The sequence below is a fragment of the Xenopus laevis genome, chromosome 4L (genome assembly GCF_017654675.1).
Source record: "Xenopus laevis strain J_2021 chromosome 4L, Xenopus_laevis_v10.1, whole genome shotgun sequence".
In the NCBI taxonomy this organism is placed as follows: domain Eukaryota; kingdom Metazoa; phylum Chordata; class Amphibia; order Anura; family Pipidae; genus Xenopus; species Xenopus laevis.
This window is the reverse complement of record NC_054377.1, coordinates 3,969,079-3,994,982: the sequence shown is the minus strand read 5'-3', so window position 1 is coordinate 3,994,982 and position 25,904 is coordinate 3,969,079. Positions and strand designations below refer to the sequence as shown.

The 25,904-nt window shown below is 43.9% G+C and overlaps 1 protein-coding gene across 1 annotated transcript in view; it reads left to right on the top strand.

Moving 5' to 3' along the window:
• galnt18.L (polypeptide N-acetylgalactosaminyltransferase 18 L homeolog) overlaps nt 1-25,904 on the top strand; it is a 156,121-nt gene that overhangs the window by 88,906 nt on the left and 41,311 nt on the right. Inside the window, exons 2-3 of the mRNA XM_018257279.2 lie at nt 12,160-12,352; nt 17,839-18,005. Of these exons, the coding sequence (XP_018112768.1) occupies nt 12,160-12,352; nt 17,839-18,005 (360 nt within the window). The remainder of the gene's footprint in view (nt 1-12,159; nt 12,353-17,838; nt 18,006-25,904) is intronic.

Genomic DNA, 25,904 nt, shown 5'->3' with positions numbered 1-25,904 from the left:
GACAGTAGGACAAGATTGAGACCATAGGGCAAGATGGAGACAGTAGGGTGAGATGGAGATAGTAGGGTGAGATGGGGAAAGTAGGGCAAGATGGAGACAGTAGGACACAATGGAGACAGTAGGAGAAGATGAAGACAGTAGGGCAAGAGAGAGACAGTTTGGGCAAGTAGGACAAAAAGGAGAATGTATCTCAAGAGGGTGACAGGTGACTGTAGGACAAGAAAGAGTAGGCAGAAGTAAGACTGTAGGGCAAGAAGAAGAAAGTAACATTATATCTGTATTAGAGACAGCCTTGACCTTCATATGTATTTAAAAGACATAAAAGAAAGTCTTGTTTACTGCTCTATAAAGGGCTCTTACCTGCACCATCTCCAGGGGCCCGGCTATTGCACAATATATGAGTTAATTTGATTTTTTATGATTAAAGGTAAAGAGGGAAACTATTATAAAGTCCCTGCAGATACTGAGCCTTTTATGTTTTTTTTTCTATGCCTTAAAAAGCCATCCATCATTTGATGCACAGCCACTCGCTATGTATACTTGACCCTTTCCCCTTCCTTTACAATGAATGGATTGTGTTACAGCTAATGACTCCTTTATTAGTCCTCAAAGCTGCGACTCAGTATTACTGCTCTCATTTATCACAAGGCATCAAGGCTTTCTGCTCCGAGACCCGGCTTGGGTTTAATTCTGATTCTTGGCTGCGTCATTGCTCCACTAGTAATGGGGCCTCTTAAAGGGAAATGGTTCCTTATTCATAATAATGTTGGTCTTGCCTTTCGTTGACTATACAGAGGCCTCAACCCAACTGAACCCCTGTGGGATGAACTGGAACCCCGACTGTGACCCTGTTCCCCAACATCATTGCCCAACCTCACTAATGCTCTTGTGGCTGAATGGAAACAACTCCCAGCAACAACTCCCAGCAACAATGTTCCAAAATCTAGTGGGAACCTTCCCAGAAGAGTAGAGGCAGTTATAGCAGTAAAGAGAGATAATGCTGCTCCCCAATGGCAAATCCTCTTAATCAGAGGGTAACTGATTGCACTTGTGGTGCTAAAATGGATTATTCCTCACCCATTAGTTCACATGGTCTTGCTGATCCTTTCTATTAAATCATATTTTTTATTTTACAGTCAAGGAATTCTTGCAGCAGTGAAAGGATTTCAGGAACTCCCGTTCCATTTTATGGCAAGATAATGAGAGGGAGTCTGTGACTCAAACAGTGGGTGGAACAAGCAAACTCTGATGGAAGATTAAAGGGGGAGGAGCAGGGAGTCTGTGACTTAATCAGTGGGTGGGACTAGAACACTCTCATGGCTGCTGACGAGGGAGGAGCAAGGAGACTGTAACTCAAGCAGTGGGTGGAGCTAGAACACTCTAATGGCTGTTTACAGGGGGAGAGGTAGCAGAGACTCTATGACTCAAGCAGTGGGTGGGACTAGAACTCTCTGATGGGGTCCGGGACAGGAAGTCTGTGACTCAAACTGTAGGTGGGACTAGAACACTCCAGGGGCGTTACTTCAGATGAAGTAGATGCTGCAGTAGCAGTGGGGCCCCAATTATTGTGCAATTTCAATATATTTTTATATAATAGGTCAACTTACTAATGTTTTGGGGTCCTAAATTGAATTTGCTCTGGGGCCCAGTAACATCGAGTGACACAATTGGAACACTGTGATGGAGGATTACAGGGACGGGGCAAAGATGTCTTTGACTTATGTATTGGGTGGGACAAGAACACTCTCATGAAGGATTAGAGGGGAGGGGCAGAGAGTCTGTGACTCAAGTAGTGGGTGGAACTAGAACACTCTCATGGAGAACTACAGTGGGGGCAGAGAGTCTGTGACTCAAGTAGTGGGTGGGACTAGAACACTCTCATGGAGTATTACAGAGGAGGGGCAGAGAGTCAGTGACTCAAGTAGTGGGTGGGACTAGAACACTCTCATGGAGAACTACAGTGTGGGCAGAGAGTCTGTGACTCAAGTAGTGGGTGGGACTAGAACACTCTCATGGAGTATTACAGAGGAGGGGCAGAGAGTCTGTGACTCAAGTAATGGGTGGGACTAGAACACTCTCATGGAGAACTACAGTGTGGGCAGAGAGTCTGTGACTCAAGTAGTGGGTGGGACTAGAACACTCTCATGGCGTATTACAGAGGAGGGGCAGCGAGTCTGTGACTCAAGTCGTGGGTGGGACTAGAACACTCTCATGGAGTATTACAAAGGAGGGGCAGCGAGTCTGTGACTCAAGTAGTGGGTGGGGCTAGAACACTCTCATGGAGTATTACAGAGGAGGGGTAGAGAGCCTGTGACTCAAGTAGTGGGTGGGACTAGAACACTCTCATGGAGAACTACAGTGTGGGCAGAGAGTCTGTGACTCAAGTAGTGGGTGGGACTAGAACACTCTCATGGAGAACTACAGTGTGGGCAGAGAGTCTGTGACTCAAGTAGTGGGTGGGACTAGAACACTCTCATGGCGTATTACAGAGGAGGGGCAGCGAGTCTGTGACTCAAGTCGTGGGTGGGACTAGAACACTCTCATGGAGTATTACAAAGGAGGGGCAGTGAGTCTGTGACTCAAGTAGTGGGTGGGGCTAGAACACTCTCATGGAGTATTACAGAGGAGGGGCAGAGAGCCTGTGACTCAAGTAGTGGGTGGGACTAGAACACTCTCATGGAGAACTACAGTGTGGGCAGAGAGTCTGTGACTCAAGTAGTGGGTGGGACTAGAACACTCTCATGGAGTATTACAGAGGAGGGGCAGTGAGTCTGTGACTCAAGTAGTGGGTGGGGCTAGAACACTCTCATGGAGTATTACAGAGGAGGGGCAGAGAGCCTGTGACTCAAGTAGTGGGTGGGACTAGAACACTCTCATGGAGAACTACAGTGTGGGCAGAGAGTCTGTGACTCAAGTAGTGGGTGGGACTAGAACACTCTCTTGGAGTATTACAGAGGAGGGGCAGAGAGCCTGTGACTCAAGTAGTGGGTGGGCCTAGAACACTCTCATGGAGAACTACAGTGTGGGCAGAGAGTCTGTGACTCAAGTAGTGGGTGGGACTAGAACACTCTCATGGAGTATTACAAAGGAGGGGCAGTGAGTCTGTGACTCAAGTCGTGGGTGGGACTAGAACACTCTCATGGAGTATTACAAAGGAGGGGCAGCGAGTCTGTGACTCAAGTAGTGGGTGGGGCTAGAACACTCTCATGGAGTATTACAGAGGAGGGGTAGAGAGCCTGTGACTCAAGTAGTGGGTGGGACTAGAACACTCTCATGGAGAACTACAGTGTGGGCAGAGAGTCTGTGACTCAAGTAGTGGGTGGGACTAGAACACTCTCATGGAGAACTACAGTGTGGGCAGAGAGTCTGTGACTCAAGTAGTGGGTGGGACTAGAACACTCTCATGGCGTATTACAGAGGAGGGGCAGCGAGTCTGTGACTCAAGTCGTGGGTGGGACTAGAACACTCTCATGGAGTATTACAAAGGAGGGGCAGTGAGTCTGTGACTCAAGTAGTGGGTGGGGCTAGAACACTCTCATGGAGTATTACAGAGGAGGGGCAGAGAGCCTGTGACTCAAGTAGTGGGTGGGACTAGAACACTCTCATGGAGAACTACAGTGTGGGCAGAGAGTCTGTGACTCAAGTAGTGGGTGGGACTAGAACACTCTCATGGAGTATTACAGAGGAGGGGCAGTGAGTCTGTGACTCAAGTAGTGGGTGGGGCTAGAACACTCTCATGGAGTATTACAGAGGAGGGGCAGAGAGCCTGTGACTCAAGTAGTGGGTGGGACTAGAACACTCTCATGGAGAACTACAGTGTGGGCAGAGAGTCTGTGACTCAAGTAGTGGGTGGGACTAGAACACTCTCTTGGAGTATTACAGAGGAGGGGCAGAGAGCCTGTGACTCAAGTAGTGGGTGGGACTAGAACACTCTCATGGAGAACTACAGTGTGGGCAGAGAGTCTGTGACTCAAGTAGTGGGTGGGACTAGAACACTCTCATGGAGTATTACAGAGGAGGGGCAGAGAGTCTGTGACTCAAGTAGTGGGTGGGAGAAGAACACTCCTATGGCAGCTTACAGGGGTGAACCCAAAACAAAATACCGGCTGCAACCTCCCCCCCCCCAGTAATAAAGGTACCTGGGATTGTGGATATGACAATAGGCCGTTGTTGAGATGATATTATTTGTGTGTGTTGCAGCCTCTCACCAGAGGAAACGACTCAGAGAAACTAAAAATTAAACATTTGGCATTCGGGACTGGAGACCTTTGTCTGCCTGAGAGGGGCTTTTATTAAAGAATTAATAGAAATAGATGTGTAAGTGAATGAGGAACGGGGTCATACTTGTCCTTACTGTATATCTGTGAGTTCCGGCGAGCGGAAGGTTAAAGTAATGACAAAAAAACAAAACCATTATCCATTGGCCTTTTTAAATTAAAAACGACGGCACAAATAATCAGATGAAGGGCTGAAGCTCCTCTGATTCACAGGACTGAGCCCTTGGTACCAGGATAAAAATATTGTCAGGCCTCCAGACGATACAACTTGTGAATTTTATTCTGTATTTTGATTGTAAGTCACTTCCCTTTGTCTTCAGACACTTTTCTCTTCATTACTCTCCATTCAAGGCCTGAGCCTGACGGAACAATTCCACGCGGAGACCAAACGACTGATTTCTCTGTGAGACCTCGGCTTTGATTTTTCCTTGTTCTTTGACAGCGACCCGGTAATGTAATTATCTCCGGAGGCCGAGAGCCCGAGAGGTGCCGGGAAAAGTGACATTTTTTAGAAACTTTTGTTCTGTAAATGTGCAATAGGCAAAATGGCTTAATTAGCAGGTTGGTTCTGGGTGGAAAGAAATAAGAAGTGGTTGGATCCTCACCTTCCTCTGTCTCACTGCTAATGGATTCATTTCTGCATGGGAACATCACTATCGCTGTATGAAAACAACATTTGTAAGAGCAGCAGTCCTGTCCTGCTTTATGGCAGCTGAGATTCTAGCTATCTGTATAACAGAGCATTCTGTCCCAGTGGCTGCACAGATCCTATCTGATCCCCATTGTAAGCAGCAGTCCTGTCCTGCTTTATGGCAGCTGAGATTCTAGCTATCTGTATAACAGAACATTCTGTCCCAGTGGCTGCACAGATCCTATCTGATCCCCATTGTAAGCAGCAGTCCTGTCCTGCTTTATGGCAGCTGAGATTCTAGCTATCTGTATAACAGAACATTCTGTCCCAGTGGCTGCACAGATCCTATCTGATCCCCATTGTAAGCAGCAGTCCTGTCCTGCTTTATGGCAGCTGAGATTCTAGCTATCTGTATAACAGAACATTCTGTCCCAGTGGCTGCACAGATCCTATCTGATCCCCATTGTAAGCAGCAGTCCTGTCCTGCTTTATGGCAGCTGAGATTCTAGCTATCTGTATAACAGAACATTCTGTCCCAGTGGCTGCACAGATCCTATCTGATCCCCATTGTAAGCAGCAGTCCTGTCCTGCTTTATGGCAGCTGAGATTCTAGCTATCTGTATAACAGAACATTCTGTCCCAGTGACTGCACAGTTGTATATTTGGAGGTGAATATTGTACTTGTTGCTGATGTTTATTCATAATGATATTTCTTATATATAAAAAAAAACTAATATAAAAATAATCAGCTTAGGAAGCGGCCGTGCGAAACAGTGAATAAAACAGACCACTAATTACCCTGAAAGATGCTACTGTACGTTAGCCTTTGACAGTTAATTACTTAATGTGCTTATTGTAATTGGAAATGCTAATGAGAATAACTTTGGAGCGGTTGGAATTGTTTCTTAGTGCCGCATACTTAACTCTTTTGGAACCGCAGGAGTTCTGGTCAGTGATTTGGGCCCATCAATAAATTTTAAAAGGGATTTTACAAAACCCCGTGTAACAGCAATAATATCACCAAACTTGGTTTCCCACTATTTCACTGGAATTCTGGGGAAATGCTGAATTATGGGTAGAAATATTGGCAATTAGCATCTTAATTTGATTTGAGTCCTATACGGAATCAATACAGGGTTCTGTGCCAGCGATGCCCAACTGACGATTTAAAGGGAAATAAACCCTATTTATGAAAAGCAGATTTTTTTTTCTAAATGGTCTGATAAAATGGTCGGATTAATGTGCTGCCAGACTGGATGAGATTTCGGCACATCACACGTTCCTAGAGTTCCTCTGCTTGATCCACAATGTTGCTTCTACCTGCCCCGAGCTGCGGGAACGCCGATCAATAGGCACTTTCCTTAAATGTCACCAAACAACTCAATTGAGGATAAAAAGCCGCTCTGTGTAATTGTCTCGAGTATTTGTTTCCTTCTCCCATTGTCAAGTCTCTGCCTGTTGTGTCCCATTCAGTTGCCTCTTGGTTTTGCCCTCCATCCAGGGTCAAAGAAGGGGCCCTTCTGCAAATAACTTGGGGCCCCACCTTTAATCAGTCCCACCAGCAGATAAAGCCGGCAGCTGGAGGGCTGCAGGTAGAAGTTTAATAATCTCAAGTGCATTTTATTTTGCAATGAGGGTGACCCAAATGCAAAATCGTTGTCCTTTAATGCTCAATTACAGAGCCATTGGGGTGAGTGAGGTGTAGAGGGCAAATCCGTCCCATTTTGCTTTACCGAAAAATTAGGCAAAATGATAAAAAATTTGCAAAAGGGTGAAAAAATTTGCGAAACGCATTGTCGCAAATAATTTTGATGCACAACAATTGACGCAAGCAACAATTTTTATATGCGTGACTATTTTGTCCAAATGCATTAAAGTCAATGGGCGTCCGAATAATTTTGAGGTACCCAGTCTGCATCGACAGGGCTCAACGTTTTTTTTAGACGGTGTCCCACTGGCCCAGTCTGCTCACCAGCTTCCCCACAGCCATCCCTAAAATCAAGGCCCGGCTAAGATTTATGGAAAAAAGGCAAAAATAAATCTCTCCGTGTTTTTATTGTCTGCCGCTTTAAGTCAGAAACCCGTCCAAACCGCGGGAACCTGTTGAATCTTTAATGATCCCCTAAAAGGCGCCATCCATCAAAACTGCGGGGGAAATTTCCCTTTGGTTACGAGCAGTTTTCCTAAATGTCAGACAAACTGTTTCCTGTTTCTTAGTAAATAAAAAAAGTATTTGTGTCCTGTATTTTCTGTAGGTTTTCATAGGACTTTATAGATATTTTCTTCAAGGGGAAATCAGCCCAGATACAGCGCTTTTCACATTATATGTCAGAATACATGTCATGTCGTGTGTAGCAGGGAGCCAGGGACTGGTACTGGAATTGCTTCTTGTAGTGAGAAGGTGACCGGTTTCACTGATTCTCTTTTAGGAACCCAGGAATCCTCAGGGAAACGGATCCAGAATTAAATTCCCCAAGAAAGTGTCAATACATAAAATATCAGTACAGCACTGGATCTTCATAGCAATATACGTAACAATTCGGTCTGAATGTGCCTGGGAATTCTCCTAATGAAAAGCTGATGATGCTTAATATTGACGACGGTCGGTTCCTTGTACAATTTGTGTTTCCTAATGGTTGCGCGGCGACGCGGCCGGCCTGGGATTCTACATCCGAGCGTTTCGTACGTGAAAGATGAATTAAAGTCCATCTGGGAAATTAGTCGAGTTGAGTTGTTGAATTTCAATGTACAGACACGCAGAGGGAAAGGTTACAGCTCAACGTTGATGGCAAATGTTGTAAGGCCAACTACGCAGAGCAGATGTTCTCTAACAACGTCTACCACCAGCTTCTCTATCTGTGCAGCCTTGTTAGAAACCTCTATAGAGTACAGCTAAGTCATAGCAGGGCGGAACAATGGAAACTGACTTTCTTTATGAAGCATATTTGTATTATGTTCTATGGAAGCATTTAGCCTTTTGAAGGTAGGACAGGTAGGACAATGGGTGGGAGAGATACAGAAAGAGATGAAAGACAAGACAGAGACAGGGAGAATGGTGAAGAGACTGGATGATTGGATTGAGAGGGAAGGTTGTCTGGGAGACTGGTGGTGGAAGAGAAGAAGTTAAATGGAAGAGGGACATTTAATAGTAGAAGAAATAACCAACATGACCAACTGTAGAAGAGTAAGGATGGTGCAGGAGTGTTAGGTCAGTGAGCAGAAAGGGGACAATGAATGGGAGAGAACTGTAGCAGTATATGAAATTTAGGTCAGAGGGTGGGAGGTCATGAGATATAAGATAAGCTACAAGGTAGAAGGTGGGAGATGATGGAGCTGTTGTTCTGAAATACTGGCAGTGGATCTGAGAGGATGGGAAATAAGATGAAAGACAATGCATTGGGTGGAAGAGAGTAGAAATGGTAGATGAGTGGCAGGACATAGGGTGGTAATTGATGGGAATGTTGGGTGAGAGGCACGGACCGTTGAGTGGAGAACTGGACTTTAAGTGCGAGAGAAAGGGAAATGGATGAGAGAGAGAACATTGGATATTAAATGAAGAACACAATTAACAGAGATGGACCAGGAACCAGGAAAAAGATGGTGCGTGAGAGATGGGACAGTGAGTGAAAAACATGGCAGTTGTTGGGAAAGAAAGGTAGAAGTGTATGAGGAACAGTAGAGTCAGTAGGAGAAGATTGGAAACAAGGGGAACAATAGAGAGAAGTAGGGAAATGATGGGACAATGGCTGAGAGACAGTAGATGATTATTAGAAAATAAGTGGTAGACCAGAGGCAAAACAGAGGGTGGTAATGGATTAGGATATTAAACAAGAGACAGGCCGCAGTGCATGAGAGACTTTACAGTGGCCTTGAGGACCAATGGCTTAAATAGGAACAAAGGTTGAGAGACAGGGAGAAGGCAGAGACACGGTATGAGAGATAGAAGTTGGGAGATGAAAGGAATGAATGTTGGGAAGGAGGTGAATAGTGGTTGGAAGGGAAGGTAGAAGTGGTTGAGAAGTGAGACAGTGGGTGAGATGGGAAGGAATAAGTGAATAAAGGACGTAGCAAAAAGGGATTAGTGGTTGGGAATGGAAGGAATAGTGTTTAAGAGAAGGGACAGTGATGGGAAGAGGAAAGGATCAGTGGATGAGACCAATAGCAATGGGGTTTGGGAGAGAGGGAAAGCAGCAGTGACTGGGAATGGAGTGGGAGGATGAGAAGAAGAGAGTTGGTGGTTGATAAAAGCTGGAGGTGAGTTTTAAGGGCAATTCACTAAAAGCCGTGTTTATTGTAGTTTAGATATAATATTATATAACGTTCCCAACGCAGACGCTCTCATCCTAATCAAGTGCCGATAAAACACAAACGAAGGTAAAGTTCTGAAATCGATTCTTTTTATTTTCCTAAATACTTTCCTCCCAGCATTTTCCTCCCTGAAAATTACATATGTTAATGTGCCTTAGACTGTAATTGCATTAGGGAATTGGTCCCGGCTCCTCCGTATAAAGCAAATACCCAATCTCAGTAAAAGGGTAATCGCTTCTAGTCGTTACCTCTCGTCCCTAATTGCCTTCCCCTGTGTTTTAAAGGTGCAGACGGAAAGACGGGGAGAAAAATGTCCTCCTTGTGAATTTTCTGCTATTTATAACATCTTTAATAATTTACCGCTTTTTAACGAGATTTATGGATGAAGCTTAGATCGTTTTTCTCTCGGCGGTACCTGCAGTAAAAATAGCACAGACACTGCAATATTAGGGTATTGTATAACAAGTATTATTATTATTATAGGGAATTCGTTTCCCGCATCTCCAATGACGCCTTCTGCGGTGAATAAAACATCCCTATGGGCAAAACACATAAGATCATAGTTATCAAACGAGGAAAGTGACTTTTTTTATATCAAATCCACTCTATATATATTTGTACCTGTATATTTATTATATATATATATATATATATATAATATATATATATATATATATATATATATATATATATATATATATATATATATATATATATCTAAATAATTGTTCTACTGGATGAGGGAGTATGTGAGGTTTCAGGACCTTGGACAGTGTCAATATTTTATGGTATAAGCCAGTGGTTCCCAAACTGTGCGGCTGCATCCCTTGGGGTACCCCTTAAACTATAGCAGGGTGACACCCCAATGTTTCTATATATCTGTAACCTTGTTATGAGCTAAGGGGGCCCAGTCTGAAGGTCAGTTAGGGGGAGATTTGGGGTGAGTGCTTATTTGTACCCTGGGTACCCCTGGAACTATAGCAGGGTGACACCCCAATGTTTCTATATATCTGTAAACCTTGTTATGAGCTAAGGGGGCCCAGTCTGAAGGTCAGTTAGGGGGAGATTTGGGGTGAGTGATTATTCGTGCCCTGGGTACCCCTGGAACTATAGCAGAGTGACACCCCAATGTTTCTATATATCTGTAACCTTGTTATGAGCTAAGGGGGCCCAGTCTGAAGGTCAGTTAGGGGGGGATTTGGGGTGAGTGCTTATTTGTACCCTGGGTACCCCTGGAACTATAGCAGGGTGACACCCCAATGTTTCTATATATCTGTAACCTTGTTATGAGTTAAGGGGGCCCCAGTCTGAAGGTCAGTTAGGGGGAGATTTGGGGTGAGGTGCTTATTTGTACCCTGGGTACCCCTTAAACTATAGCAGGGTGACACCCCAATGTTTCTATATATCTGTAACCTTGTTATGAGCTAAGGGGCCCAGTCTGAAGGTCAGTTAGGGGGAGATTTGGGGTGAGTGTTTATTTGTACCCTGGGTACCCCTGGAACTATAGCAGGGTGACACCCCAATGTTTCTATATATCTGTAACCTTGTTATGAGCTAAGGGGGCCCAGTCTGAAGGTCAGTTAGGGGGAGATTTGGGGTGAGTGATTATTCGTGCCCTGGGTACCCCTGGAACTATAGCAGAGTGACACCCCAATGTTTCTATATATCTGTAACCTTGTTATGAGCTAAGGGGGCCCAGTCTGAAGGTCAGTTAGGGGGGGATTTGGGGTGAGTGCTTATTTGTACCCTGGGTACCCCTGGAACTATAGCAGGGTGACACCCCAATGTTTCTATATATCTGTAACCTTGTTATGAGTTAAGGGGGCCCAGTCTGAAGGTCAGTTAGGGGGAGATTTGGGGTGAGTGCTTATTTGTACCCTGGGTACCCCTTAAACTATAGCAGGGTGACACCCCAATGTTTCTATATATCTGTAACCTTGTTATGAGCTAAGGGGCCCAGTCTGAAGGTCAGTTAGGGGGAGATTTGGGGTGAGTGTTTATTTGTACCCTGGGTACCCCTGGAACTATAGCAGGGTGACACCCCAATGTTTCTATATATCTGTAACCTTGTTATGAGCTAAGGGGGCCCAGTCTGAAGGTCAGATAGGGGGAGATTTGGGGTGAGTGCTTATTTGTACCCTGGGTACCCCTGGAACTATAGCAGGGTGACTGTTACTGCAATGTTTCTATATATCTGTAACCTTGTTATGAGCTAAGGGGGCCCAGTCTGAAGGCCAGTTAGGGGGAGATTTGGGGTGAGTGCTTATTTGTACCCTGGGTACCCCTGGAACTATAGCAGGGTGACTGTTACCCCAATGTTTCTATATATCTGTAACCTTGTTATGAGCTAAGGGGGCCCAGTCTGAAGGCCAGTTAGGGGGAGATTTGGGGTGAGTGTTTATTTGTACCCTGGGTACCCCTGGAACTATAGCAGGGTGACACCCCAATGTTTCTATATATCTGTAACCTTGTTATGAGCTAAGGGGGCCTAGCCTGAAGGTCTAGGGGGAGAACTGGGGTGAGTGTTTATTTGTGCCCCGGGTACAGTTAAAATTACAAATAACTTTCATTGTGATTTAGATAATGACATTCTAAGGCAATTTGCTGTTGGAATTCCATTATGTGACCGTTTGCTTCAAGCCTGAGCATTGGCAGCTAATTACCCCCATTAATAATTCCTTGTTGACTTTTGAAAGTGAAGTGTTGGGTTTATTCCGTCACATTCAGAAAATGTCATATTTTATAGATACGGTCAATATGTACATATTAATATGTTGTTAAAGTTCACCGCTGCTTTTATCTCTTCTCGTCTCATAGCTAAACATTACACCCGGGCAGCAGTGTTGTGTATGTAAATGAGAATAGAGGAGGGTTAATTAATCGCACACACAAGTCAATCGAAACACTGGACTTTCCTAATAAAATGATTTCTTATTCCTGCAGAAGCGCCGCAGAAACCCGAGGAAGACCCTGCGGAACCCTTCACTGACTCCTCCCTCTTCGCTCACTGGGGTCAAGACCTGAGCCCTGAAAACCGACGGGCGGCTTTAAAGCAGTTCCAGTATTACGGCTACAATGCCTACCTGAGTGACCGATTAGCCATAGACAGACCCCTGCCAGACCTCCGGCCAGTCGGGTGAGTCTATTCTGGGGATTGGGGGGGGATCATACATTCCATTTGCTCCACATGTTGTCATCAGAGGCTGCTGGGAAATGTAGTTTAGCCATAACAGGAGTTGTCTTTACTTGGGGCACTTATTTTCTTTGACTCCTGGCATTACTAGGCATGGGGCCAGGTAGATTGGAAGCCTGTAGCAATATTAATTCCATTGCATTTACTAAGACACGCCATTGTTTCGGGAGCCTATAATGCCCCATTGTTTCATCGCCCGGCAGCTGCCCGGCCAGTTCTACTCTTGGGTTTGTGCCAACCTGTTATTGAATTGGATCATTTACACTGGCGACTGCAATATGTTTCCACTGGGCCTTATAATAAACAATGCACAATCCTTGAGATCCAAGTACTTGATTTTGTATTTGTCCCTGGCACTTTCACCCGCAGAGCTTGCAATCAACGCCTAATAAGCAGCAGAGCATTCTGTCCATTGAGAATAAATGTAAGTAGAGCTTTCAGTCTTCAGAGGGCGGCATTGCTTGTGCTGGCAGTTAGGACTATGGGCAAGATTAACGACCCAGTCCACCAATTACTACCGACCAATCAGATGCCAACTGTATACAATGGTATATTGATGATGTGGCATTTACTGATGCCCGAGGGACAGGTTGCCTTTCCCAGTGCCCAGAATTCTGGCTTCTACTACGTGATCTCCTTTGTTCTTGAGCCAACTGTCAACTCCTACAGCCGAGGAAGTGATATGGTAATTGTATAAGTGATCATGGTGTTCATTGGAATCATAATGTGTCTATATATATATATATATATCCTGATACAACTTCCCAATATCCATTCATTCCTCATTCTCACTGGGTTTATAGTTCTGTGTAACTGTCATTGTGTCTGTCCCTTTCTCTGCACTGCTGCTTCTGACTCCTGATACAACTTCCCAATATCCATTCATTCCTCATTCTCACTGGGTTTATAGTTCTGTGTAACTGTCATTGTGTCTGTCCCTTTCTCTTCTCTGCACTGCTGCCTCTGACTCCTGATACAACTTCCCAATATCCATTCATTCCTCATTCTCACTGGGTTTATAGTTCTGTGTAACTGTCATTGTGTCTGTCCCTTTCTCTCTCTGCACTGCTGCTTCTGACTCCTGATACAACTTCCCAATATCCATTCATTCCTCATTCTCACTGGGTTTATAGTTCTATGTAACTGTCATTGTGTCTGTCCCTTTCTCTCTGCACTGCTGCCTCTGACTCCTGATACAACTTCCCCAATATCCATTCATTCCTCATTCTCACTGGGTTTATAGTTCTGTGTAACTGTCATTGTGTCTGTCCCTTTCTCTTCTCTGCACTGCTGCTTCTGACTCCTGATACAACTCCCAATATCCATTCATTCCTCATTCTCACTGGGTTTATAGTTCTGTATAACTGTCATTGTGTCTGTCCCTTTCTCTTCTCTGCACTGCTGCTTCTGACTCCTGATACAACTTCCCAATATCCATTCATTCCTCATTCTCACTGGGTTTATAGTTCTGTGTAACTGTCATTGTGTCTGTCCCTTTCTCTTCTCTGCACTGCTGTCTCTGACTCCTGATACAACTTCCCAATATCCATTCATTCCTCATTCTCACTGGGTTTATAGTTCTGTGTAACTGTCATTGTGTCTGTCCCTTTCTCTTCTCTGCACTGCTGTCTCTGACTCCTGATACAACTTCCCAATATCCATTCATTCCTCATTCTCACTGGGTTTATAGTTCTGTGTAACTGTCATTGTGTCTGTCCCTTTCTCTGCACTGCTGCCTCTGACTCCTGATACAACTTCCCAATATCCATTCATTCCTCATTCTCACTGGGTTTATAGTTCTGTGTAACTGTCATTGTGTCTGTCCCTTTCTCTGCACTGCTGCTTCTGACTCCTGATACAACTTCCCAATATCCATTCATTCCTCATTCTCACTGGGTTTATAGTTCTGTGTAACTGTCATTGTGTCTGTCCCTTTCTCTTCTCTGCACTGCTGCCTCTGACTCCTGATACAACTTCCCAATATCCATTCATTCCTCATTATCACTGGGTTTATAGTTCTGTGTAACTGTCATTGTGTCTGTCCCTTTCTCTTCTCTGCACTGCTGCTTCTGACTCCTGATACAACTTCCCAATATCCATTCATTCCTCATTCTCACTGGGTTTATAGTTCTGTGTAACTGTCATTGTGTCTGTCCCTTTCTCTGCACTGCTGCTTCTGACTCCTGATACAACTTCCCAATATCCATTCATTCCTCATTCTCACTGGGTTTATAGTTCTGTGTAACTGTCATTGTGTCTGTCCCTTTCTCTTCTCTGCACTGCTGCCTCTGACTCCTGATACAACTTCCCAATATCCATTCATTCCTCATTATCACTGGGTTTATAGTTCTGTGTAACTGTCATTGTGTCTGTCCCTTTCTCTTCTCTGCACTGCTGCTTCTGACTCCTGATACAACTTCCCAATATCCATTCATTCCTCATTCTCACTGGGTTTATAGTTCTGTGTAACTGTCATTGTGTCTGTCCCTTTCTCTGCACTGCTGCTTCTGACTCCTGATACAACTTCCCAATATCCATTCATTCCTCATTCTCACTGGGTTTATAGTTCTGTGTAACTGTCATTGTGTCTGTCCCTTTCTCTTCTCTGCACTGCTGCCTCTGACTCCTGATACAACTTCCCAATATCCATTCATTCCTCATTATCACTGGGTTTATAGTTCTGTGTAACTGTCATTGTGTCTGTCCCTTTCTCTTCTCTGCACTGCTGCTTCTGACTCCTGATACAACTTCCCAATATCCATTCATTCCTCATTCTCACTGGGTTTATAGTTCTGTGTAACTGTCATTGTGTCTGTCCCTTTCTCTGCACTGCTGCTTCTGACTCCTGATACAACTTCCCAATATCCATTCATTCCTCATTCTCACTGGGTTTATAGTTCTGTGTAACTGTCATTGTGTCTGTCCCTTTCTCTTCTCTGCACTGCTGCCTCTGACTCCTGATACAACTTCCCAATATCCATTCCTTCCTCATTCTCACTGGGTTTATAGTTCTGTGTAACTGTCATTGTGTCTGTCCCTTTCTCTGCACTGCTGCTTCTGACTCCTGATACAACTTCCCAATATCCATTCATTCCTCATTCTCACTGGGTTTATAGTTCTGTGTAACTGTCATTGTGTCTGTCCCTTTCTCTTCTCTGCACTGCTGCCTCTGACTCCTGATACAACTTCCCAATATCCATTCATTCCTCATTCTCACTGGGTTTACACCTATGCGTAGCTGCCATTCCTATGGTCTGTTCCTTCTTGTCCTCTGGTTCTGACTCCTGAAAGAATGTAGCACAAGTCAGCTCTGCAGGTCTATCAATCAGCGGCTGCTGTTGTACAGGCAGATACCATTGTCATCTATGGAAGATCAGAGTCAACGGCTGGACCCCCTGCTGAACCCCCTGGCTAATAGTTAGTTAATATTAGTTCAGTGACTAATAATAATCACCTACTCGCCGGCTCCTTAACTCATGAGCATATGTGGTGCCGGTTGTTATTGTGCCGTCTGTGTTGGCTTTTCACTTGTCCTTGTGTTTAATTAGTGGGGGCCCGCTGCTAGCTGGTGGGGGTGCTGGCTAATAATTAGTGATTGCTCTCAGCATATGTTGCAGGGTTGGGAATGTGACTCTGTCTGTGATATGAGCTCGGTGACTAATGATGCCGCCACTTCTGGTTGGGGGAAGCTGCGATTTTTAGATTTACGGGGGAGACACCCCCATTATCAACTCTAAGTCACCTAGGCTCCATGGGAGGTGGACCGTACCAACAAGCAGAAGGGGGTCAACCCTCACTAACCTGTTTTATGGGATAAACTAATGTACCAGGGTTCCTTATCCGATTAAAGGAATTTCCATATAACCCTCAAACACACATTTATATAATATTTGCTTGAGGGAACCTATCCTAGCAACCAGCCAGCATTTTGGGTATCAGAATCAGGAGTCTGACTATAGACGAAGGAAACCCTGTGACTGCTGAGGGGGTCCCAGTAGATAAAGGGGTCACAGCCGGACACTGACCAATAAGCAATTGCCTTATTCCAAAATATATATTCCCTATATGGGATGATATTAAATATTAGGGTATATTAGGAAAGACTGTGATTTAATCAGGCCACACCTATAATCTGAGAGCCTATAATCTGCAGACCCTGTAAATGTTGGGGTTCCCAGTAGATAAATGGGGTGCAGTCGGGCGCTGATTATATCCCTGATCTGCCCTGGCCATGCCTCATTATTCCAAAACCCCGACCATGATCTTCCCAACCCCCAGTCACTCCTGCAAACCCCACCCCCTTCATGACCTGCACATTTGGGGGCCCCCTCTGCCACAGGGCAGACTGCAGTACCCCCTAACATTGGCCCTGCCCCTCTCTTATGTAATGGTTACTAAAACGATTTATTCATTATTATACCATGTAATCAATGCAGAATAAAAGAGGCGTGGTCTTACTGGGAAGTGGGAAGGTCTTAGCAGATATGGGGTGTGGCCTGATTAAATCGCAATCTTGCCTTATATTCCCTAACATTTAAAATTGAAAATGCCACCCGGTTGCTATGGAAAATTATCTTAGGAAATCTTATATGTGTTACTACAGACATTTCTGTGGAATTTCCGTTAATCAAAAGAGAAAAATAAGGATTTTCTCTTATTTGAAATTGACTTGATTATACGAAAAAAACACTGAAAACAATGTATAATATTTAGTATAGACTGACTTACCTATAACAGAACATTCTGTCCCAGTGGCTGCACAGATCCTATCTGATCCCCATTGTAAGCAGCAGTCCTGTCCTGCTTTATGGCAGCTGAGATTCTAGCTATCTGTATAACAGAACATTCTGTCCCAGTGGCTGCACAGATCCTATCTGATCCCCATTGTAAGCAGCCGTCCTGTCCTGCTTTATGGCAGCTGAGATTCTAGCTATCTGTATAACAGAACATTCTGTCCCAGTGGCTGCACAGATCCTATCTGATCCCCATTGTAAGCAGCAGTCCTGTCCTGCTTTATGGCAGCTGAGATTCTAGCTATCTGTATAACAGAACATTCTGGCCCAGTGGCTGCACAGATCCTATCTGATCCCCAGTGTAAGCAGCAGTCCTGTCCTGCTTTATGGCAGCTGAGATTCTAGCTATCTGTATAACAGAACATTCTGTCCCAGTGGCTGCACAGATCCTATCTGATCCCCATTGTAAGCAGCAGTCCTGTCCTGCTTTATGGCAGCTGAGATTCTAGCTTTCTGTATAATAGAGCATTTTGACCATGAGAATCTGAAATTCTATTTGAACTGTTCATATGATTCATAAAATGATTGCGATAAAAAAAAACAAGAGAATTAAACAGATGAAAGGGCTTTGGGTGAAACTATTCCTTTAAAGAAAGTGACCTTGACAAATGCATTCTATATATATATATATTCCAGATGCAAAAACCTCTCATACCCTGAAGACCTTCCGCAAGTCAGTATTGTCTTCATCTTTGTGAACGAAGCTTTCTCTGTAATTCAGCGATCCATTCATTCTGCTGTCAATCGAACTCCTGCCAACCTGCTCAAAGAGATCATCCTGGTGGATGACAACAGCAACAACGGTAAGAAGCATGTTTTGTTTATATAGTATATCATATGGTCACACAACCACTCAGTGACTTCTAATATCCTTATTATTTACAGTAGGGGGTACATTATCCCTTATAATACATGAGTGATACTCAGAGTTCCCTGTATAACTCAGCCTGCAGCCTTGTGCCTTTATATGGTCACAGAACAACCCCTCAGTGACTTCTAATATCCTTATCATTTACAGTAGGGGGTACATTATCCCTTATAATACATGAGTGATACTCAGAGTTCCCTGTATAACTCAGCCTGCAGCCTTGTGCCTTTATATGGTCACAGAACAACCCCTCAGTGACTTCTAATATCCTTATCATTTACAATAGGGGGTACATTATCCCTTATAATACATGAGTGATACTCAGAGTTCCCTGTATAACTCAGCCTGCAGCCTTGTGCCTTTATATGGTCACAGAACAACCCCTCAGTGACTTCTAATATCCTTATCATTTACAGTAGGGGGTACATTATCCCTTATAATACGAGTGATACTCAGAGTTCCCTGTATAACTCAGCCTGCAGCCTTGTGTCTTTATATGGTCACAGAACAACCCCTCAGTGACTTCTAATATCCTTATCATTTACAGTAGGGGGTACATTATCCCTTATAATACATGAGTGATACTCAGAGTTCCCTGTATAACTCAGCCTGCAGCCTTGTGCCTTTATATGGTCACAGAACAACCCCTCAGTGACTTCTAATATCCTTATCATTTACAGTAGGGGGTACATTATCCCTTATAATACATGAGTGATACTCAGAGTTCCCTGTATAACTCAGTCTGCAGCCTTGTGCCTTTATATGGTCACAGAACAACCCTTCAGTGACTTCTGTTGTTGGGTTTCCCCCAATTTCCTTGCCATATCAATACACTTTGGAGAAGTGACGCCGAATACAGACTAAGGACTAAGGGAACATTACGTTCATAAAGGACATTTACATAAAATATATAAAACTATTTCTGGTGCCTCTGAGAGCTCTTAAAAATAATTAGATTTTACTGCACAACCTTTCTAGCTGATATTCACGCAAGTGCATTAGAAAAAGAAAGAATTAGTGTCTCCATTAACCTTTTGGTATTTCTGAAGACTTTCATAGAAAAATCATTCTCATTCAATTTAAACAAGTCCGAGACATTTACTGACTTTTATCTGTGGACTCATTTCCTCTTGTCTTGTTCTTTATAGAGTTGATGGAATGTTACTATATATATGTGACCTTGTACACCCTCTGCTGTTCTTTTAGGGGTGGAGACAGTAGGACAAGATGGAGACAGTAGGACAAGATGGAGACAGTAGGACAAGATGGAGACAGTAGGACAAGATGGAGACAGTAGGGCAAGATGGAGATAGTTGGGCAAGATGGAGACAGTAGGGCAAGATGGAGACAGTAGGTCAAGATGGAGACAGTAGGGTAAGATGGAGACAGTAGGTCAAGATGGAGACAGTAGGGCAAGATGGAGACAGTAGGGCAAGATGGTGATAGTTGGGCAAGATGGAGATAGTAGGGCAAGATGGAGACAGTAGGTCAAGATGGAGACAGTAGGACAAGATGGAGATAGTTGGGCAAGATGGAGACAGTAGAGCAATATGGAGACAATAGGGCAAGATGAAGACATTAGGGCAAGATGGAGACAGTAGGGCTAAATGGAGAAAGTAGGACAAGATGGAGACAGTAGGGCAAGATGGAGACAGTAGGGCAAGATGGAGACAGTAGGGCAAGATGGAGACAGTAGGACAAGATGGAGACAGTAGGACAAGATGGAGACAGTAGGGCAAGATGGAGACAGTAGGACAAGATGGAGACAGTAGGGCTAAATGGAGAAAGTAGGACAAGATGGAGACAGTAGGACAAGATGGAGACAGTAGGGCAAGATGGAGACAGTAGGGCAAGATGGCGACAGTAGGAGAATATGGCGACAGTAGGAGAATATGGAGACAGTAGGGCAAGATGGAGATAGTTGGGCAAGATGGAGACAATAGGGCAAGATGGAGACAGTAGGGCAGTATAGAGACAGAAGGTTGAGATAAAGACAGTAGGGCAAGATGGAGACAGTAGGGCAAGATGGAGATAGTTGGGCAAGATGGAGACAGTAGGGCAAGATGGAGACAGTAGGGCAGTATAGAGACAGAAGGATGAGATAAAGACAGTAGGACAAGATTTATGAATTTGACGATAGGGTGCAAAGAATGACATCCATTTTTTGGACTGTGGGCAGAAACCACATACACATTTGCATTATTGCTGCTGAAATCTATATAAAGAACCTCCCAGAAACTCAGGGAAAATATACAATGTTATTGGTTAAAACACAAGACCCAGTGACTTGATACAGAATTTCTAACCACTGAACCACTGCACTGTGTTAGAATTATCTGTTCGATGACATAATATATATATATAATGTTTTTATTAGCTCTCGCCTATATTCATATTCAGATCTGAATTCTCACCTCCCCATTTTCCAGACAAAGTCGATTATTTGTGCCCTACTAAAATTGACTATAAAGCCACCAGCAATATCTGATTCATTTTCAGCTTGACCAAACAGCCCATACAGTGTAAATGACAATGGGAAATATCGACTGGGAAAAATCCCAATTTCTGTGTTTCTGAGAACAAGAAAATGATGTACGAGATTCTCACGTGCGGATCCATTCAGCTCCCACGATTAATGGCTCGTGGTCAGTGCAGTGTGGCTGCTAATATTACAATCAGAATAAAAATGCAAGCTCCTTGGTACATTGTTATGAGCTAAGGGGGCCAGTCTGAAGATCAATTAGGGGGAGATTTGGGGTGAGTGATTATTTGTACCCTGGGTACCCCTGGAACTATAGCAGGGTGACACCCCAATGTTTCTATATATCTGTAACCTTGTTATGAGCTAAGGGGGCCCAGTCTGAAGGTCAGTTAGGGGGAGATTTGGGGTGAGTGCTTATTTGTGCCCTGGGTACCCCTGGAACTATAGCAGGGTGACACCCCAATGTTTCTATATATCTGTAACCTTGTTATGAGCTAAGGGGGCCCAGTCTGAAGGTCAGTTAGGGGGAGATTTGGGGTGAGTGCTTATTTGTACCCTGGGTACCCCTGGAACTATAGCAGGGTGACTGTTACCCCAATGTTTCTATATATCTGTAACCTTGTTATGAGCTAAGGGGCCCCAGTCTGAAGGTCAGTTAGGGGGAGATTTGGGGTGAGTGCTTATTTGTACCCTGGGTACCCCTGGAACTATAGCAGGGTGACTGTTACCCCAATGTTTCTATATATCTGTAACCTTGTTATGAGCTAAGGGGCCCCAGTCTGAAGGTCAGTTAGGGGGAGATTTGGGGTGAGTGCTTATTTGTACCCTGGGTACCCCTGGAACTATAGCAGGGTGACTGTTACCCCAATGTTTCTATATATCTGTAACCTTGTTATGAGCTAAGGGGCCCCAGTCTGAAGGTCAGTTAGGGGGAGATTTGGGGTGAGTGATTATTTGTGCCCTGGGTACCCCTGGAACTATAGCAGGGTGACACCCCAATGTTTCTATATATCTGTAACCTTGTTATGAGCTAAGGGGGCCCAGTCTGAAGGTCAGTTAGGGGGAGATTTGGGGTGAGTGTTTATTTGTACCCTGGGTACCCCTGGAACTATAGCAGGGTGACTGTTACCCCAATGTTTCTATATATCTGTAACCTTGTTATGAGCTAAGGGGGCCCAGTCTGAAGGTCAGTTAGGGGGATATGTTAACTGTTGATAGCCTTTGCATTAACGCGCAATGACTGGTAGACCCCAAAAAAATGGTCTTGAAACCTAAAAATCTCAATTATCCTTGGCCCCTAGTGGCTTGCAATGAATTTTGGGTAAGGGACAGTGTCTTATTTTATGTTATTATAAGGACAGAATACTACACTGGTACAGTCATAATATTTTAATTTCCACCTTTTTTTTCAAATAAAAGTAATTTTCATCCCTGTCGTCGAGCGTAAAATATAATTTGTTTTACTTGTAATTGGGAACATTTCCTAATTGAAGCAAGCTGCTTGTATCATTGCGGCTAATTGGGAATGATGTGGAACCAGCTCCCTAGTAATGTGCTAAAAATCTTTCTGTAGCTTTGGGGGAACCAGTTAAGAATTTGTATAATCAGATACATTGAGCCCAGATGAAAACATTTATGTAGAATAAAACCTTTTATCTTTGAATTTCTGTCTATTACCTGCTGCATTTCTTGCCAAAAGGGTTTGGGGGGGGGGGGGGGTGTAGGACATGGCCATGGTTTGACCTTGGAAGAGTTTGAGTAGAATTTTAAAGGAGAATTTAATTGGTATGAAATACTGCCTATATGGTCACCAAATCAGGGTTGCCTCTCTCCTTCATCATCATCATCATCATCATCATCATCTCTCTAAAGACAGGGAATCACTGGGCTTGATTGAGGAGGATTAAACCCAAGAAAGGGGGATTGGGCCAAGGAAGGAAGGAAAGGGAGCTGACATCAACCTGTTTGGATTCCTTAATGAAGTATCGATTATAATGGTCAACTATATGCTGAAAAGTATGTGGACACCTCTTCTTATTCCTGCTGGCACAGACACCACTATATAATACAATGATATTCCTGACAATTCTGTGCTGCCTACATTGGGGAATAGTTTTGAGAAGGCCCTTTCCTGTTCCAGCACAATAATGTCCCCATGGACAGAGACGGGTCCCTACAGAATGGGTTACTGAGTTGGGAAGAACCTGACTGCGCAGAGCCCTGACCTCAACCCAACTGAACCCCTGTGGGATGAATTGGAACCCCAACTGTGAGCCTGATCCCCAACATAATTGCCCAGCCTCACTAATGCTCTTGTGGCAGAATGGAAGCAACTCCCAGCAATAATGTTCCAACATCTAGTTGGAAACTTCCCAGAAGAGATGGGGCAGTTAAAGCAGAAAAGGCAGGAGCAAACCAACTGAACTTCTGTGGGATGAACTGGAACCCCTGACTGTGAGCCTAATCCCCAACATCAGTGCCCAGCCTCACTAATGCTCTTGTGCCTGAATGGAAGCAACTCCCAGCAACAACTCCCAGCAATAATGTTCCTAAATCTAATGGGAACCTTCCCAGAAGAGTAGGAGCAGTTATAGCAGAAAAGGCAGGGGCAACTTAACTGAACCTCTGTGGGATCAACTGGAACCCCTGACTGTGAGCCAGATCCCCAACATCAGTGTCCAACCTCACTAATGCTCTTGTAGCTGAATGGAAGCAACTCCCAGCAACAACTCCCAGCAACAATGTTCCAACATCTATTTGGAAACTTCCCAGAAGAGATGGGGCAGTTAAAGCAGCAAAGGGAGGGACAACTCCATATTAATGCCCTTGGTTTGGGAAGGAGATGTTGGACAGGTAAGTGCCCCAAAGCAATAAGTTCAAGGGAGATTTGGAGATTTCATGGCAAATTATCACTGGTGAGATTGATCTTTTAAGACTCCATGTTAATACTTGTTTTCCCCTTTCAGAAGGCAACCAAAACGTTTTTTTTTGTAGCCATCGAACTGCATTCTAGAGATTCCAAAGAACTTCTGCCTCTGCATCTCGTCACAACAACAAAAAAAAAACCAGAAGTAATTATCGTTACAATCGGAGCAGAGATTACATCCGTACTGAATCTAATTCCACTCATGTAGCTTTGGGCAGAAGGAAAATTGCAGCTCCCCACTTTGGAGATACGCAGACAATTTTGCGCTCGGTAATGAAAGACGCGGGTGCAAATGGCGTAATAGTGCTTAATAGCTGGATTTGCCCTCAAGGCCACTCAACAAATTATTAAGAGCCGAGAGAATTAGTTAGAGAAGTGCCGTTAAAGAATTTAATTTTATGTATCATTTATTGTCTTGTCTTGCTCGATGCAACCGCACAAAATACCATTGCTGGTAGCAATATGCTAGTGAAGGTCATCTCAGGTTAGAGTCAGCAGAACTCTCTTAGTCTGTTGGTGAGAGATGTAACTATACCTATAGACTGGTTCCAAAATAATAATTAAAATAATTCTAAATGGACCATGGATAAAGGTCGTGGGATGGAAGAAGTTCTTCAAAGCGGTTTGCACTCCATCTCCATGCTAATCTGGTCATTCTTTACTGAACTAGCAGAACATTGATGCATGTAGAGAACATGAACAATTCCAATTCCCAATCTCTATAAGGTTTACTCATGCAGATATGGATTGGACTAGGTGAAAAATCAGGTTGACCGAGGTGTATATTCACTTATACAGTATGTATGGCCTTTGATTGGCAGGTTTGCAAAACCCCAAGGGCTGTACCAAAAGACAAGTATTGCTGGTTGAGTCAACTTTCTGAGTATGGTCAACATATGACTTTTAAGGTGGGTTCTTCCAGCTGAATATATCATTCCCCATTTATCATGTCCTTGTTGTTGTATCTCCTCCTATTTAGTATGTTTCCTTCTCTTGGTCACCTTGTCAAAGTTTCTTCTTCTTACCAATCTAACTCTTCATCCTTCACCCTTAACGCTAACCTAAATCTCTTATTGTGACTCCTTTACCATGTCTCTTTTCCCCCCCATACATGTGCCATATCACACACTTTTGAATGCAGCCCACTTATTACAGTATTTCATTCCTAATGACTCTTGTTCCCCGTTGCATCTTCCTCGTGTGCCCATACTCAATCAGGCCCATCAATTGGGACTTTTTGTACTCAACTGGCAGACTATTGATGGATGTATATGACCTAAACTATCTTAGTGTCCACTCACTAGCAGGTTGAGTCGTGCAGATGTAGATTGGGCCAGGTGGAAAATGACATTGACCAAGGATTACATCCACTTATTTATAAGGTCTATGGTTGGCTGCTTTACAAAATCCCACAAGGACTGACAAGCAGCCAAATATGCCCTAAGTACTGGTGGTTACCTTAGCTTTCTGTGTATGGACAATTTAATAATGTAAGGTGGGTTCTACCTGTCCTCCTTATTGTATCTCCTCCCAGTCCTCCCTTTGGTTGGTTGGCTGGATTGCAAAATCCCAAGTGCCATATCAACAGCAAAGTATTACTGGTTGACCCAGCTCTTTGTGCATGACCATCGTATGACTTTAAGGCGGGTTCTTCAACATGAATATATCATTCCCTATGTTTCATGCCCTTTTTGTTGAATCTCCTCCTAGTCAGTATGATTGCTCCTCTTGGTCACCTCGTCAAAGTGTCTCCTTCTCTATATCTATCTCTTCATTCTTTAATTGGTGGTTGACCCAGCTCTCTGTGCATGACCATCGTATGACTTTATGGCGGGTTCTTCAACCTGAATATATCATTCCCTATGTTTCATGCCCTTTTTGTTGAATCTCCTCCTAGTCAGTATGATTCCGCCTCTTGGTCACCTCATCAAAGTGTCTCCTTCTCTATATCTATCTCTTCATTCTTTAATTGGTGGTTGACCCAGCTCTCTGTGCATGACCATCGTATGACTTTATGGCGGGTTCTTCAACCTGAATATATCATTCCCTATGTTTCATGCCCTTTTTGTTGAATCTCCTCCTAGTCAGTATGATTCCGCCTCTTGGTCACCTCGTCAAAGTGTCTCCTTCTCTATATCTATCTCTTCATTCTTTAATTGGTGGTTGACCCAGCTCTCTGTGCATAGCCATCGTTTGACTTTATGGTGGGTTCTTCAACCTGAATATATCATTCCCTATGTTTCATGCCCTTTTTGTTGAATCTCCTCCTAGTCAGTATGATTCCTCCTCTTGGTCACCTCGTCAATGACCTTCTCTATATCTATCTTTTCATTCTAGAACTTTAACCCAACACTAATCATTTACCACGTGTCCTCTTCTTCACAAACATGCCCAGTGAATGTCCCACATATAACAGTGTCTGATCC